The sequence below is a fragment of the Dendrobium catenatum genome, unplaced genomic scaffold (assembly GCF_001605985.2).
Source record: "Dendrobium catenatum unplaced genomic scaffold, ASM160598v2 fragScaff_scaffold_1220, whole genome shotgun sequence".
In the NCBI taxonomy this organism is placed as follows: domain Eukaryota; kingdom Viridiplantae; phylum Streptophyta; class Magnoliopsida; order Asparagales; family Orchidaceae; genus Dendrobium; species Dendrobium catenatum.
The window spans coordinates 4,733,270-4,751,090 of NW_021319682.1; the positions used below are offsets into that span (position 1 = coordinate 4,733,270).

Genomic DNA, 17,821 nt, shown 5'->3' on the forward strand with positions numbered 1-17,821 from the left:
CATATATGTGGTGGCCATCAAACCTTGTTCAAGTCTCTCTTTTCAAGTAATTGCAGTTCTAATTTTCTAAATTTCTGAGCATTGAGAATTATCAAAACTGATTCTTTTGCATATTTTGTTTGTCATTTACTTGGCCAGAGCACTGCATCTTAAGGAGAAGAGAAAGAAGGGAAGTCTAACAAGGTTTCAGTTCTTCATATTAGTCTTCATTGGAAGCTTTGCTTACTATGCCTTCCCAGGCTTCCTCTTTCCGGCCATCTCAAGCATCTCTGTTCTTTGTTTAGTATATAAAAATTCCATCACCATGCAGCAGCTTGGATCTGGACTAAATGGGCTTGGCATTGGATCCTTTGGTCTCGATTGGTCAACCGTTGCCGGCTTCCTCGGAAGCCCGTTGGCCACACCTGCAACTGCAATTTTCAATATAATGATAAGCTTCTTCTTAGTGGTTTATGTGCTTCTTCCACTAGCATATTGGACTAACATTTACAATGCCAAACGCTACCCATTGATCTCGGCTAATGTTTATGACTCTTTTGGCCAACCCTATAACACAACAAGAATCATCAATGATAGGAGCTTCACTCTAAATGTTCAAGAAGAAGAGAATTATAGCAAGTTGAACATAACTGCTGCTTTTGCTTTGGTTTATTGCATGAGCTTTGCTAGCTTAACGGCTACAATCATGCATGTTGCTCTCCATCATGGAAAGTAAGTATAGATTATGGTTTAGTTTGGGACAACTTTCTTACTGCTTCTTAAAGCAGTTTTTTAGTAGAACAAATAAAATTTTTATACTAGAAAGCTGTTTTAAGAAGCAATAAGAAATCATCCCAAACGATGCCTATGACTTTGAGACTACTTATCACCAGCGTTTGTTGAAGTAAGAAAAAAAACTTATTATGAGGTTTTGAATTTATAGGGATATTTGGAGGATGTGGAAAAATTCAAAAGAATATGCTAAGGAGAAGATGGAGGATGTTCATACCAGATTGATGAAGAGAAATTATGAGCAAGTACCTCAATGGTGGTTTATTTTGCTCTTAGTTGTGGTCATTGGACTCTCCATGTTTACTTGCCTAGGATTTGATAGACAACTGCAACTTCCATGGTGGGGGGTATTATTGGCTGCCACTATGGCTATGTTATTCACATTACCTATTGGAGTCATCGTGGCAACGACAAATCAGGTACTTATTTTATATGACATGCAACAAGTTTTTTTTAATATATTGTGTTAAAATTTAAGTTTAATTTTGGAGAAATTTGATCACAGAACCTTGATAGTAACTTCTACTATTTTATCAAATAAGCTAACACACACCTACTGACTCACACATTCAACAAAATGCAATACCAATATGTCAAAGCTCTCAAATCTCTCAAGTGCTATAAGTAAAGCAAAGCCATTTTTTTTCACCCAAATATATGATTCAATTAAACTATTAGTGTAGAAAAAACTTGGGGTCAAAATTGTTCACTTAAAAAAAGATAATCAATTGAAATGCACAAAAACATCTAGAAAATTAGGGGACATGGGATATCATATTCAAGATCAAATGCTTAAGTATTTCATTGATCTACTCAAACCAACAATAAAAAGATAAGAGAAAAGTAGGTAAATTACTATGCATGCTAACTTAACTTCTCATTGCTAATTAATTATCATGCAGGCACCAGGGCTAAGTGTTCTTTCTGAGTACATCCTCGGCTTAATGTTACCAGGAAAGCCTCTAGCAAATGTGACGTTCAAACTATATGGCACAATAAGCTTGTGGCAGGCACTCACACTTCTTAGTGATTTAAATCTGGGCCAGTATATGAAAATACCCCCGAAGTCCATGTTCATCACACAGGTAATTTGAGCTAGTGGAAGCCATTGACACAAATTTGATGTTTTTAGCCTTGATATCATTTCAATTATAAGATAAAAATTGAGAAAATTCTTAAGAGATAAAAAAAGGCTAAAAAGATGACTTGTTAGATATAGTTTTATCATGACATGCACTTGAAAATCCATATTGCAATTTTCAAGTGCAGCATAGTTGCCTATTGTAAATGTAAAGCCTCTCTCTCTCTCTCTCTCTCTCTCTCTCTCTCTCTCTCTCTCTCTCTCTCATGCAAAGTCTAATCTAAACATTTCCCTCTAGACAACAATTTGGTAAAACATGGTAATAACAACAACAACAGTAACAGCCGGTAATTCCGGCGGTCAAACGCTGATTTTCATGTAGTGAAGCCTTTATCCCACTATGTGGGATCATCTAAAAGAAAATATAGAAGTTTTCTAACATGTCTATATTTTTTGTGGTTAAAATCACAGTTTACAGGCAGTGTGATAGCAGCTTCTATTTCCTACGGAACAGCATGGCTGCTTCTTGATACTGTGGAGCACATATGTGACCCAAGTAAACTTCCACCAGGGAGCCCGTGGACTTGCCCTGGTAGTGATGTTTTCTACAATGCATCCATCATTTGGGGCCTTGTTGGACCAAAGAGAATGTTTGGCAAGCTTGGACACTACTCAGCTTTGAACTTCTTCTTCCTTATAGGCTTTTTGCTACCCATCCCATTTTGGTTGCTTGCAAAAGCCTTACCTCAAAACAAGTGGTTTAAGTACATTCACATTCCCTTACTCATCTCAGGTGGATCTGGTGTTCCACCAATACACTCAGTGAACTATACAATGTGGGGTGCGGTTGGAATTTTCTTCAACCATTATATTTACAAAAGGCATAAGGAATGGTGGGCAAGGCACACCTATGTAATGTCTGCTGCTTTAGATGCTGGAGTAGCTTTCATGGGAATACTGATCTTTTTTGCCCTACAATCACATAACATCTTTGGAATTAATTGGTGGGGAGGTGCAGCAGAAGATTATTGCCCACTTGCAACTTGCCCTACAGCCCCTGGAGTTGTAATTAAAAGTTGCCCAGTGTTGTAAAATTGTCAAGAGCTGACCTTGAGATGCATAATCTATGTTATGCTTACTTTGAAATCCTTCCAGTTAATTGTGTACATAAATGCTAGTTCTTAATATCATTCAATGTTACAAAATTCAAAAACAGTTATCTAGTTAAAGTTTTAATTAAACAAATATATATATATTTTTGAGATATTTACATGCATAACACTCAAAATCTCATCATTTACACATTTAACTTCTAAATTTTACATTCTATTAACACTTAAAGTAGAACATTCTCATTGGTCCCCCATCATGAACTCTAGCGAGATCCTCATCCTAACCTCCTAGTTTCCACCCTCTAGCCCATCATGACATATAGGATTTCATTGTTAATGGAGTTAGGAAGATGATATATTCTATAAATAGTTAAGTATAACGTTAAATATGTAATTGATAAAATTTTGAGTGTTATGTAGGTAGATTAAACATCTTGAGATGGCACATCCCACATACTTCATTAATATAAAGTAGAAAATTTGCATGAGATCTTACAACTTTTGATGCAAAGCACTAACAAGAAATTGAATTGGAGTATTTGATTTAACTTGGTTTGACGAAATAGATTCTCATACATGTTTAGAATTGCATGATTCATGATCCAAAATTAAAACTCCAACCAAGACAAATCAGTTTGACTTTAAGCCCAATAAGGTTAGCTTCTTCTTCCTTGTGCACTCAGCCCGAAAGTTTAATTTAATGGTAATCACTTGTGGGTTCCAAATATTCACACCCCGGCCTCTCCGTTCCCCTTTTCTCTTTATTTTTTTTTCGTGTTGTCGAGGAGATTTCTAATGCTCAAGTTCCGGGGAAAATTTTCATAAGGCATAACCCAGAGATTTCGCCCTCATTTTGCAAAGACTTTATGATATGAGTTCAGGTTTTCTATAGGCACAAGCCCTATAATGATTAATTACCCCTCTTGATAACGAGAGTGAACTTTCGATTAAGGCTAGTCGTCAAACAAATACGTGGTATTTGGAGAATAGTTGCAGCAGAGTTTAAGTATAAAAAATTTACCACATTGCACTTAAAGCGGATGGTGGGCAGAATAATGATAGACCCGATCAAAATCCCATGGTTCCTTCATCTCAGGTCATCATGGTCCCTAATCTACTTAGTCAAAGGAAGCAGTCAACCCAACCTGACAGAAGGATCATTGTCAGGCTATTCGTTGCTTCATCCAAGGGTACCTTATAGGCTAGAGGCCCTAAGGGGATATATTTGAATCCACTTTATTTCTATTTTTAAATTTTTCATCAATAAAAATAATGATAAAATTGTAAAAATACACTATAATAAAGATTTTATTTGAGTCGGTTTAAATTTTTTATTTTTATGGGCAGAATTTATTTAAAAATATTCTTTTAACAACTGTAAGATAAATTATTAGAAAAATAAAAAAATCATGAAAGTTTTTTATCCAAATTTTATTTTTCTTAATTGACTTTAAATTTAATAAAAATACCTACTGGCCGTTTTATAAATAAAAAAATATTCAATTTATTTATTTTCCAAAATATCAGGCCACAAATTGTCCTCTTCTATCGGGCAATAAATAAATTATAAAAATCTATAAGAGTCAAATAGTATAACCTATACTAACTTTATAAATTATAAGAGTCAAATAGTATAATCTATACTAACTTTATAAACTATAAGAGTCAAACAGTATAATCTATACTAACTTCTAATAAAATAATAATACAAACTTCATTTTATAAATAAGAAATTATCAGGAAAAGTTAACAGATGCTAATAAATAATTTTTATAAATGATAATTTTATAAATAAGAAAAATAATTTTTTTTTAAATTTTAAATCTTATACTAAAAATTCTACAACAATATATTGTATGTTTAATATCTTAATTTCGGATTTTTAAAAAGTTAGGATAAAATCACAGGATCTGACTCAGTTGCAATAATCCGCTATACAATAAAAGATACAAGAATTTTCTCTTTCCCACAATTGAAGTATATAAAATTATACATAATTAAGAACAATTATCTAATTCCCAGTTTTTCCACAAGCAAATAATTAAAATTCAACGATAAAATTATATGTTAATAGTTAAATGATAATATCATTAAATTTCATCTGATCGGATCATCTGTAACGTTAATGTGTTCGTACCACGTAGAAGTTCAATTCCGATATATGTTAATTTTCAATTCAAATACTACCTCGAGATTTGTACCGATCAAACAATTTTTTTTGTTGACTCATCAAATAGGTCTTTTAAAAACCAATTATACTCATCAAACTAAGAAATTTTCAAAATAAAACCCAATTTACTTATCTTTAAGCCTCAAAACATAACAAAGAAAAAATCGCCTGATTTTGGATAAAACTATAACAAAACAATGGAAGTTCATAATTTTTGATAAAACCAAACGCAAAGTTATGTTAGTCTCTTTCATCAAGTTGTATTTACCATGGAAGGGCACTGCTCAGTTGAAAAATTCAATTCAAATAATATAAATTAATAAAAAAATGATGTAAAGGTACCTATTTAAATCTAGAGAGAACACAATGGCTTGCTGTATAATTTCATTGAAATTTCTTTTTTTTTCTCTCTGAGTGTTTCAGTGCCATGGAAGAAGCTTCAGTTCCTTCTGCTTCACCAACAAGCTCGAAATATGGCTTAGATCCTGCAGAAGGCTGGCAGGGTATATGTTTTATCATAAAGTACACATTTTATATCATCCTCTTGAAAAAGAGAAATCTTGTATGTCATATCATATATATCATATGCACTGACCATCATATGATATTTTTTTTTATATATTTAAGTACACAGAAAATATCATATACTAGTCATTCTAATACAATAGAAAGCTCATCTCTACTACTCTCACATAATTAAAAAATTATTCTGTGCGGACGCCGAACGTCGTCTGGAGACTAACCAGAATACATCACGTCACCCCTTCGCTCAGTATCGTGGCTCGATATTGCTGATGTGGCTGCACCTGATTCGCCTCCGAACATAGAGCCACGTCCGACCTCCGCACAGAATAATTTCTCCATTTCAATAGTTTAGCCATTAACATAGCTTATTAGCCAAAATACTGAATTGTTTTTCAAGTATCTGATCTAATAAGCCATTTTCAGTTGAAGAGAATGACCATCCCATTGAGGAAGTAAGACTAACAGTGGATCCAACAGACAATCCAACTCTCACAGTACTAACTTGGCGTGTATGGGTGCTTGGTGTGATGTCATGCGCTTTGCTCTCATTTACAAACACATTATTTGGATACAGAACAAACCAGCTGTATATCAGTTCTGTTTGTGTTCAGATTATCAGTCTTCCTATAGGAAGGTTTCTGGCAAAATCTCTTCCTAAGAAAGACATAAAGTTACCTTTCACAAATTGGTCCTTCTCGCTCAATCCAGGTCCCTTTTCGATGAAGGAGCACTGCCTCATCACCATCTTCGCCGGCGCAGGCTCCGGCGGCGCTGCCGCCATCGGAATAATAACTATTGTTAAGGCTTTCTATCACAGGAAGATACATCCCATGGCAGCATTTCTGCTAGTACATAGCACACAGGTGAGAAAGAAAATCATAAGAAGTATTAATTGATAAAGCAACAATGAGAGAGGAGAAGAGAAAGAAGGGAAGTCTAACAAGGTTTCAGTTCTTCATATTAGTCTTCATTGGAAGCTTTGCTTACTATGCCTTCCCAGGCTTCCTCTTCCCGGCCATCTCCAGCATCTCTGTTCTCTGTTTAGTATATAAAAATTCCATCACCATGCAGCAGCTTGGATCTGGACTTAATGGGCTTGGCATCGGATCCTTTGGTCTCGATTGGTCAACCGTTGCCGGCTTCCTCGGAAGCCCGTTGGCTACACCTGCAACTGCAATTTTCAATATAATGATAAGCTTCTTCTTAGTGGTTTATGTGCTTCTTCCACTAGCATATTGGACTAACATTTACAATGCCAAACGCTACCCATTGATCTCAGCTAATGTTTATGACTCTTTTGGCCAACCCTACAACACAACAAGAATCATCAATGATAAGAGCTTCACTCTAAATGTCCAAGAAGAAGAGAATTATAGCAAGTTGAACATATCTGCTGCATTTGCTTTGGTTTATTGCATTAACTTTGCTAGCTTAACGGCTACAATCATGCATGTTGCTCTCCATCATGGAAAGTAAGTATAGATTATGGCTTCGTTTGGAACAATTTTCTTACTGCTTCTTAAAGCAGCTTTCTAGTAGAACAAATAAAATTTTTATAATAGAAAGCTGCTTTAAGTAGCAATAAGAAAACCATCCCAAATGAAGCCTATGACTTTGATATTACTTATCTCCAGAGTTTGTCAAAGTAAATTAAATTAAAAAAAACTTACTATGAGGTTTTGAATTTATAGGGATATTTGGAGGATGTGGAAAAATTCAAAAGTATATGCTAAGGAGAAGATGGAGGATGTTCATATCAGATTGATGAAGAGAAATTATGAGCCTGTACCTCAATGGTGGTTTATTTTTCTCTTAGTTGTGGTCATTGGACTCTCCATGTTTACTTGCCTAGGATTTAATAGACAACTGCAACTTCCGTGGTGGGGGGTATTATTGGCTGCCACTATGGCTATGTTATTCACATTACCTATTGGAGTCCTCATCGCAACGACAAATCAGGTACTTATTTATATGACATGCAACAAGTTTTTTTTAATATGTTGTGTGTTAAAATATAAGTTTAATTTTGGAGAAATTTGATGACAGAACCTTGATAGTAACTTCTACTATTTTATCAAATAAGCTAACAGACACCTATTGACTCACACATTCAACAAAATGCAATACCAATATGTCAAAACTCTCAAAGCACTCAAGTGCTATAAGTAAAGCAAAGCCATTTTTTCACCCAAATATATGATTCAATTAAACTATTAGTGTTGAAAAAAATTGGGGTCAAAATTAATCACTTAAAAAAGATAATCAATTGAAATGCACAAAAACATCTAGAAAATTAAAAGGGATATTATATTCAAGATCAACTGCTTAAGTATTTCATTGATCTACTCAAACCAACAATAAAAAGGTAAGAGAAAAGTATGTAAATTACTATGCATACTAACTTAACTTCTCATTGCTAATTAATTATCATGCAGGCACCAGGGCTAAGTGTTGTTTCTGAGTACATCCTTGGCTTAATGTTACCAGGAAAGCCTCTAGCAAATGTGACATTCAAACTATATGGCACAATAAGCTTGTGGCAGGCACTCACACTTCTTAGTGATTTAAAACTGGGGCACTACATGAAAATACCACCGAAGTCCATGTTCATCACACAGGTAATTTGAGCTAGTGGAAGCCATGGACACAAATTTGATGTTTTTAGCCTTGATATCATTTCAATTATAAGATAAGCATTCAGAAAATTCTTAAGATATAAAAAAGGTAAAAAAGATGACTTGGTAGATAACAGTTTTATTATGACATGCACTTGAAAATTCATATTACAATTTTCAAGTGCAGCATAGTTGCCTATTGTAAATGTAAAACCTCTCTCTCTCTCCCTCTCTCTCTCTCTCTCTCTCTCATGCAAAGTCTAATCTAAACATTTCCTTCTAGACAGCAATTTGGTAAAACATGACAATAACAACAACAACAACAGGAGACAACATCAACAACAATAACAACCAGTTTAACCGCCAGTAATTCTAGCAGTCATTTGACCGCCGGAATTACCGCCGGTAAACGCTGATTTTCTTATAGTGGAGCCTTTATCCCACTATGTGGGATCATCTACAAGAAAATATAGAAGTCTTCTAACATGTCTATATTTTTTGTGGTTAAAATCACAGTTTACAGGCAGTGTGATAGCAGCTTCTGTTTCCTATGGAACAGCATGGATGCTTCTTGAAACTGTGGAGCACATATGTGACCCAAGTAAACTTCCACTAGGGAGCCCGTGGACTTGCCCTGGGAATGATGTTTTCTATAATGAATCCATCATTTGGGGTCTTGTTGGACCAGTGAGAATTTTTGGCAAGCTTGGACAATACTCGGCTTTGAACTTCTTCTTCCTTCTAGGCTTATTGCTACCCATACCATTTTGGTTGCTTGCAAAAGCCTTCCCTAAAAACAAGTGGTTCAAGTACATTCATGTTCCTTTACTCATCTCAGGTGGATCTGGTGTTCCACCAGTACACTCAGTGAACTATACAATGTGGGGTGCGGTTGGAATTTTCTTTAACCATTATATTTACAAAAGGCATAAGGAATGGTGGGCAAGGCACACCTATATAATGTCTGCTGCTTTAGAAGCTGGAGTAGCCTTCATGGGAATACTTATCTATTTTGCCCTACAATCACATAACATCTTTGGAATAAATTGGTGGGGAGGTGTTGTAGGAGATCATTGCCCACTTGCAAGTTGCCCTACAGCTTCTGGAGTTGTAATTAAAGGTTGCCCAGTGTTGTAAAATTGTCAAGAGCTGGCCTTGAGATGCAGAATCTATATTATGCTTACTTCTAAATTCTTCCAGTTAATTGTGTACATTAATGCTAGTTCTTAATATCATTCAATATTACAAAATTCAGAAAGCATTATCTAGTTAAAGTTTTAATCAAACGAAATTTTTTTGAGATATTTACATGCATAACACTCAAAATCTCATCATTTACACATTTAACATCTAAATTTTACATTTTATTAACATTTAAAAACTTAAATAACAACAAAAATATTACCTAGTATGTTAAAATTTCACACGGCATCCAAATCCCGTCTTGACTTTTTCATCTTTCCATGCCACCGGCCCTGTCCTTAACTTTGAATGACATCAATCATGTCCCCTGCTTCGCAGTCGTCAGTCTCGCCGATGCGAGATCTATCTCAACTAGGGCTGTCAACATTTGACATGACCCAAAAATCCGACCCGAACCCGAAACGGGTCGGGTTCGGGTCAACCCGAGTAACCCAAAAATGACCTGTTTCAACCCATTTTTTGAATTTACAATTTTACCCTCAGGGCATTTAACTAGCGCCTAATACCGAGACCGAGTACGTTCGCTACTTCGGTGTTCGTGACTTCGTCTCTTCGAGCGAGAAAACCCTAAGCTAGGGCTGCTCGATTTCGCTGAGATTTCCTCCTCTCCTGGACTGCGGCTCTTTGATTCTTCGTCAATCGTCATCGACTCATTGGCTCATGGCCATTCGCCTTAATACCTCATTGCCTGGTTTGATTTTTTGGTTAACTTACTTTCGGTTATCTTTGACGTCAAGTAATGGGTGTTGCAATTCTTTTTTTTTTTTTGGTTAATGAGGCACTGCTACTGCTAGAGAGTAGAGACTACAGTGGTTTTTTCTGAGTTATTTGCTTCTTCGATTCTTCCTTCCAATTTGAAGTTGTTGTGGCTTTGAAATAACGATTAGGGCTTGCACTGTTGCACATTTTGTGTTTTTATCTGTTTAGTTTTTTACGAATTTTCAATTTTCATCTTAAGATGCATTTATTTAGTTAGCAGTTGGCTTGGCTTAGGGTTTGCACAGATTTTTGTTGAAACTCGGCTTAGGGTTTTAAAAATTGAAGTTCCGACTTTTTGTTAGCAGTTGGCTTGGATTTCATTTATTCTGCTTGGCTGCTTGCCGACTTAGTGACTTGTTGAGTTGTTTTGCCCTGTGGGTTGTCAGCCTTGTGGCTGTTATTCCTTATCAGTGTATCTGTGTATTGACTATTGGAATTCTTTGTTTCCTGACATTCCTGTTGGCTGTTGCCTGTTGGAAGTGGGTTATATCCCTATATACAATTGCAATTACAACAATTTTGTATTTCACTGATTGTGTATTTGACTATTTGTGTGTTGAATATTTTTTAAAGGTAAATTATCATTTTTCATTTGTATAATTTGATATAACTTTTATAATAGATGGAGGATTCAAACACTTCATGATAATTATTTTCAAGAAAATGATGAAGTTCGCATTGAAGACAATGTGGTAGAGGGCTTAGATGCATCTGATGATGCATGCGATGATGGTTCAGTTGTAATTAAGAAGCGTAGAAGGATGACTTCCAAGGTTTGGGGTCATTTTGAGATGTTACCTAATCCTACAGATGGTAAACAAAGGTGTAAATGTAAAAGATGTGGTTCTCAATACTTATGTAATAGTAAAAATGGCATTGGTAACTTAAGGAGACACTTGCAAAATTGCAAGAAAAGAGATTTACATGATATAGGACAGCTCATATTGCAAACTGGTTCTAGTGCATCTATTTATATGATTAATCATAAGTTTGACAATGCTGAATTTCGTGATTTATTTACTGCTTGCATAATTATGCATGATTTGCCCTTCCACTGTGTTGAATGGTTGGGTGTTCGATCACTTATGACATATCTTCGTCGGGATGTTCAAATGTTTTCTAGGAATACAACAAGGAATGATTGCAAGAAATTATTCACTAAAGAGCTTTGTATTATTCGATCAAATTTAAGTAAGTGCACTAACAGAGTTTCTGTTACATCCATAAACACTGATGGATACATTTGTCTAGCAATCAAACAATGATTGCAAGAAATTATTCACTGATGAAGCATTAAATATTATTTGTTGTTGTTTTAAAGTGATGAAGCGATGATAATCAACCTTCTCAAATTACAGAGGGAATCATTTCAGAATAAATGCTATTACAATTTTACAACCAGGAGACATTTGTAATTTTGTATTCAAGTCAAATGAGTAGATATTACATATATAAATGAATAGATACTAACTTAATGCAAAATACAAGTCGTCTCCTTGGATGGTAATATACTAATATGCTAATGTTGATAGAACATACACCTCATAAGGTGATTAAAGATTTGGAAGGTTTAATCTGGCAATGAGCATAATATCTAACTTGTTTATTTCTCAAAATATAGTTCTTCCTTGTTCTGTGAATACAACCATTAGCCATACAGGTTCAGGTCGTGTGCCTAAAGACTTGAAGTTGAGTCGTGCTCAAGGTTTAAAATTGCGTAATTAAGTCTCGAGGCGGTTTTCATCCGTGAGGCGAGGCGTAAGCCTCGAGGCGGTGTGAGGCGAGCCTCACAAACACAGAATTGCGCAAATAAGAATTTAAGGGTTTTAGTACGTAAAAAAATACAAAAACACAAAATTGCGTAAAAACATCTAAATGATATATGAAAATAGTGGAAAGTAAGAAAATAGATGCAATAAAATCATGTCTCAACGTACAAATCACAAAATATTAGTTTAACAAAACTCCCAAAGTAAAAAAAATTTAACCCTAAACTAAAAAAATCCAAAAACACACAAAAAAAATCAAAAAATAAAAAACCCTATATTTTCTTTCACTTGAAAAATCTAACCCTAAACTAAAAAAAATACCTAAAATCGATTGTGGAGTACTCCTAGAGGGCGGCCAGACACTTCAAGTTCGCCGGAGAGAGGCGGCGTCGGTGGGAGAGGCGGCGGGAAGGGAAGCCGACCGTGCGGGAACCCCTCTGTTTCACGAACACAGGCTGCGGGAAGGAAAATTTCGGGGTGGGGCCGATTTTATGAGGCATACGCCTCACCCAGAATTGTGCAATTGCGCCTCTGAGGCGCGCCTCAGACCAGGTGAGACGTACGCCTCTGCCAGGAGAGGAATTGCGTAAGCCTCGAGGCGTTCTTGGGTCGAATTGCGCAGAGGCGCGCCTCAAGGCGGGCCTCTTATTGCACAATTTTAAACAGAGGTCGTGCTTATTGGTTGAGCAAGGGAACAGTGAAGACCCGGTCATTTTGTTGATTTATAATTTGTAAATGATATATTGATATGTAATTTATTTGTAAATGATATGTAAATATGTAATTTATTTGTAATTTATTGATTTGTAATTTGTAAATGATATGTAAAATATAAATGTTTTTTTGTACATTTTAATAATTTTTTAACAATTAGTTGAAGGGTGTATATTTTTATTTGTAATTAAATTAAAAATTAATTTTTTTTTTCGGGTCAAACGGGTCGGGTTTGGGTTGACCCGTACCCGAAGCGGGTCAGGTTCGGGTTGACCAGTATGTACCCGGGTCAGTTTCGGGTTGAACCCGAACCCGACCCGTGACCCGATTTTGACAGGCCTAATCTCAACCTACAATAAGATCCCTCATCATGAACTCTAGCGAGACCCTTGTCCTGAACTCTTAATTTCCACCCTCTAGCCCATCACGACATATAGGATTTCATCGTTAACGGAGTTAGGAAGATGATATATTCTATAAATAGTTAAGTTTGATGTTAAATATATAAATGATAAAATTTTGAGTTTTATGTATATAGGTTAAAGAACTCAAGATGACCTTGTTTTTTCCCAGACCTAGGTCAAAGAGTTGACCTGGTTAAATTTGACTAGGCTAGACCCCAAGACCCTTCACAAATGGGTTCAGGGAGTTAAGCTAAGTCTGCTGAGCCCAGACCCAGGTCCAGGTCAACCTGGGTTGACCCAAATTGACCCAAGAGCTCTCTTTTGATTTCAAATCCTATTCAAGCTCCCTTCCACTCAATTCCAACTTCCCTTGGACTTAGTGGGTCAGATCCAACCCATTGGGCCTAGGCTTGTGCCCTGGGTCAACCTGGTTGACCAGGTCAACCCAGGTTGACCCATTCGACCTTTTTGAGTCCTAATTCAAGTCATGCTTAAATCCTAACCTATCCTTGGCTCAACCCACTCCCTTGGACCTATTTGACTAGGTTGACCAGGTCAACCCTTGACTTGGTCAACCTAAATCTTAGATAGGTCAAATCAACCTATTTAAGCCCATTTAATGCCTTGATCTCATTCCAAATCATTCAAAATTCAAAAACCACGGCTAATCATCCTATTTTCCCTCTTAATTCAATTGAGATTGAATCGTAGCCGTTGGTATTAGGTCTATGGCTTTAAATACATGTTTTAGGTTTCTTTGGAGGGACTTTTTGGCTTATTCTCTCCCTAGACTTCCCTAGCCCCTGAAATTTAGTGTGAGAGCTCCCACGACTCCCCTCTACCTTTTCCAAGTCGAACACCACCATTCCAAGTCGCCGGTGGCGAGATCTCCGGCAAGCCGAGGTGAGATAGCTTCCTAGACGAATTCCCTTCGATCCAAGGCGTATCAAAGCTTATGCTCAACTAGGAAAACATACGAGGATAGTCTACAAGCTCAACCGTGCCAAAGATTTGAAGATCCAACATGTGAAAACTCCTTAAAACCCTTAGAATAGGTTATAACACTTAGGGCTTTTTAGCTTTTCAAAAAGCCTCTTTTATCTCAAACTAACTATACCAAATGATTTATGTTCATGAGTAGAGCATGCATTTAAAATTTTGTACAATTCCATTCACTAGATCGAGAGAGCGAGAGCTTTTCGTTTTAGGGTTTCGGTCCGGACGTACTTATGCGAGGGATGGATCTAGGACCATTGATCCCGTGATCAACGGTTTAGATCGCATCGTATGGGCCTTCAGATCTGCCCGTCGTTCCGCCTGCTCCCTACATTGAATCGTCCGGCTCGATCAGAGCCGTTCGTTCAAAACAGCGGGAGATCGGATGGCGGGGAAGCCCATCCGACGTGGCTAAGTCATTGCCGCGGTAATAATTGCCTGAGATCGTGGAACCTCTCCCACGGTGATGCGTGGCCCGCACCATGCCGGTGCTTCGGCAATTATTGCCGTGGTCCCGGGATCCAATCTTGGGCTGCCACATCATCTGAGCACCGCAGTTTTTTTAAATAAGTTTTAAATTCCTGTTTTTTAATTCATAACTTTAAAAATTATTTAAAAATCCAAAAATTATAAATAATATATCCTTATTTTTAGAAAATAATTATCTATAATTTAAAGTCATAATTAGTTTAGAATATTGATTATATCATAATAATATTAATTATAAAGTATTTTCTATGTATTTAATTAATAAATAATTATATAATATGTGTAGGACAGATCAGTTCTTTCACAATACCGATGCCCAGAATTCTTGACAGCTTCTTCCCTTTGGTCCTCCCTACAGATTTGCTAAGGAGTAAAGAAGATTTGGATACATTCAGCTTTTGCCCCATCCAGCTGCAATAACTTTTCATGATTTTATTGATTTTCTTAGCATTCCTATAAGAAGCTATAGAAAAGATAATTATGTCATCAGCATATTGAAGGAGAGAAACTTTTTCTGCATTAGGAGACACTTTAACTCCAATTTTTGGACCCCTTTGTTTGAATTCTTCTGTTAACATTTGTGAGCACAAGATGAACAGAATTGGCGATAAAGGGCATCCTTGCCTAAAGCCACATTTAGACCATATCCATTCAGAATTATTACCATTTATATCGATGGTATATTTAGTGTCAACTACACATTGAAGAAGGAGCTTTGAAAATTTATCTGGGAACCCATATATGTGAAGTACTTGCTCCAAAGTTTGCCAACCCATGCTATCATATGCTTGCTCCATATCCACTTTGATGGCCATTAAACCTTTTTTAGATTTAGAGAATCTAAATTTGTTGATGATTTCTTGGGATAAGAGAATGTTATCAGAAATGGATCTACCTTTGATGAATGCAACTTGATTTTCGGATATGATCTTAGGAATGCAGCCAATTAATCTATTTAATAAGATTCTAGCTGAAATTTTATAGATGGTATTACAAAGGCTAATCGGTCTGTAATTAGACGGATTTACATGGTTTTTAATCTTTGGAATAAGGATAATAGCAGTTTCCTTCCAAAGATCACACATGAGACCGGAATGCAAGAATTGATAATCTGCTTTCCAAATGTCTTCTTTAATGAATTTCCAATAAAATTTGATAAAAGAGTAAGTAATTCCATCAAGACCAGGAGAAATATTACCTTCAAGTTGTTGGATAACTGCTTCTAGTTCTGTAATAGAGAACTCAGCCTCCAATGAATTAATTTCATCTTCTTCTAGTATTTTACTCGGTATAGGCCATCCCATCAACTTGCATTTCCTCATTATCCATTTCATTTTGAAATACTTCAAAAAGGATTCTTCAATGCATTCTGGTTCTTCACTCAACCTTCCTTCCGAATTTCTAATTTGATTGATGAAGTTCTGCCTCCATCTGGATGAAGCTAGAGAATGAAAATATTATGTATTAGAATCTCCATCCTTGATCCATTTGACTTTTGCTCTCTGTTTCCACCAAGAAGACAGTCTTCCCAAGGTTGAATTAAGCTCTTTTGCCTTAAATTTCAGCAAGCAGATTTTATCTTCAGATAATCCCCCTGAATTAGCTTCTTCTTCTTGTAGCTCAATGATATCCTTCTTGAGTTCTTCTTTAAGAGAGTTGAGATTAGAGTGCTTCGATCTACTCCAATGAAAAAGAGCTTTAAGAACTCTTCTAAATTTAGTATTCAAAACTTGAACGTCATCTCCTATGACAGATTTTCTCCAGGTATTCGAAACAATGGCTTTGGAAGCTGGAAATGAAGCCCAAGTATCCTCTAACTGCAATTTTTTCTGTTTTCTGAAACCAGAATTTAAAATGTTGAGGATTAATGGACAGTGATCTGAAGCAATTCTCCCAAGGTGACAAACAACTGCAGGTTGAATGTTCAAAGCTTCTGAGTTGATAAGGTAACGATCTAACCTTTATAGTATACGAGCTCCTCCTTGCTTATTGTTACACCAAGTGAATTTGGGTCCAATAAAGCCCACGTCATGAAAATCACAGTTATTCATGTGTTTTGATTAAAAAAAAAGATCATTTAAGTATATATAATTTTGAAAAAAATATTTAATTATTTTTGGGAATATTGAATTTTTCCTCCCCTTTTCTCCTCTTGAGATAATACACAATTAAAGTCACCTCCTAGGATAGAAGGGATTTGATTGTTTGAATGAGCCTTTAGAATTTCCCAAAGTCTTCTTCTTTCATATGTATCTCTGCTCCCATATGTAGTTGCTATCAACCAATCCCCTTTATTTGGAATTTTCATAACTCCAATCACTGCTTGTGAAGAAGAATGCATAACAGTAAAAGAACAAAAATTTCTCTTCTAGCTGATTAGAATACCGCCTGAGAGACCTTCGGCTGGGACATAGAAAAAATCCCAATTATCTCCAATTAGTTTACTGACTTCATGTCTATCAAAAGAAACAACCTGTTGACCTCATTTTTGTATGAGGTCACTCTTAAATCCTCCTTAAGTTCTAGATCCTAGGATCTTCCTAGTTCTTAGCCTTTAGGCCCAATCCAAATCTTAACTCAATCCAAACCCAGAATTCTTAGGCTAAAGACTTAGGTCCTAAAGCCCTTTCTAGGTGATTTTTCCATCACCTTGAAACCTAGTCAATTGACATCTGATTCAGTGTCTATCAATCTCATATTGATGTGACATGTCTCTAGTGTCAACCCTCTAAATTTGAATCCAATTGGAGTACTCTAACCCCATAAACTTAATGACCAAATCAACCCTTTAACCCAACACTTACCAATTTTAACAATTCAAGTGATTTTGAATCAATCCAACCCATCAAGATTGGTCAATTATACACCCTTGACTTTAAATTTATTGGCATGATGTCTTGTAGCACTCTTGACCTCCCTCATGCACATTCTAGTCACCATTGACTAGTCAACAAGTCAATGGGTCAAAAACAACCCTTGAAATGAGACCATAGCTTGGCCACCTCATCATCCCATAAAGCAAACCCTTTCTCCAAGCCAAAATCTCCTTTTGGCTGATGGGAATATGCTTTTTCCCTCCCTAATTGATCCTTAAACAAGCTCTATTAACCAAGCCAAGCATTGGTTCATCCAAATGAGGAAAAATGTGTGGTCCCTCTTCCCATAGACCAAGAGAAGTCACACTCACCACCAACCCTATTTCCTAGCTTTGGG

The 17,821-nt window shown here is 36.2% G+C and overlaps 1 protein-coding gene and 1 pseudogene across 1 annotated transcript; both read left to right on the forward strand.

Annotated features, from left to right (window-relative positions):
- Positions 1-5: 5 nt before the first annotated feature.
- On the forward strand, positions 6-2,944 carry LOC110101251 (oligopeptide transporter 1-like). Its single transcript, XM_020829061.2, has 5 exons — positions 6-46; positions 139-711; positions 923-1,190; positions 1,674-1,856; positions 2,324-2,944. Exons 1-5 carry the CDS (start codon positions 6-8, stop codon positions 2,942-2,944), a joined length of 1,686 nt encoding a protein of 561 aa, XP_020684720.2.
- Positions 2,945-5,415: 2,471 nt separating this feature from the next.
- On the forward strand, positions 5,416-9,411 carry LOC110101252 (annotated as a pseudogene).
- The last annotated feature ends 8,410 nt before the right edge of the window (positions 9,412-17,821 follow it).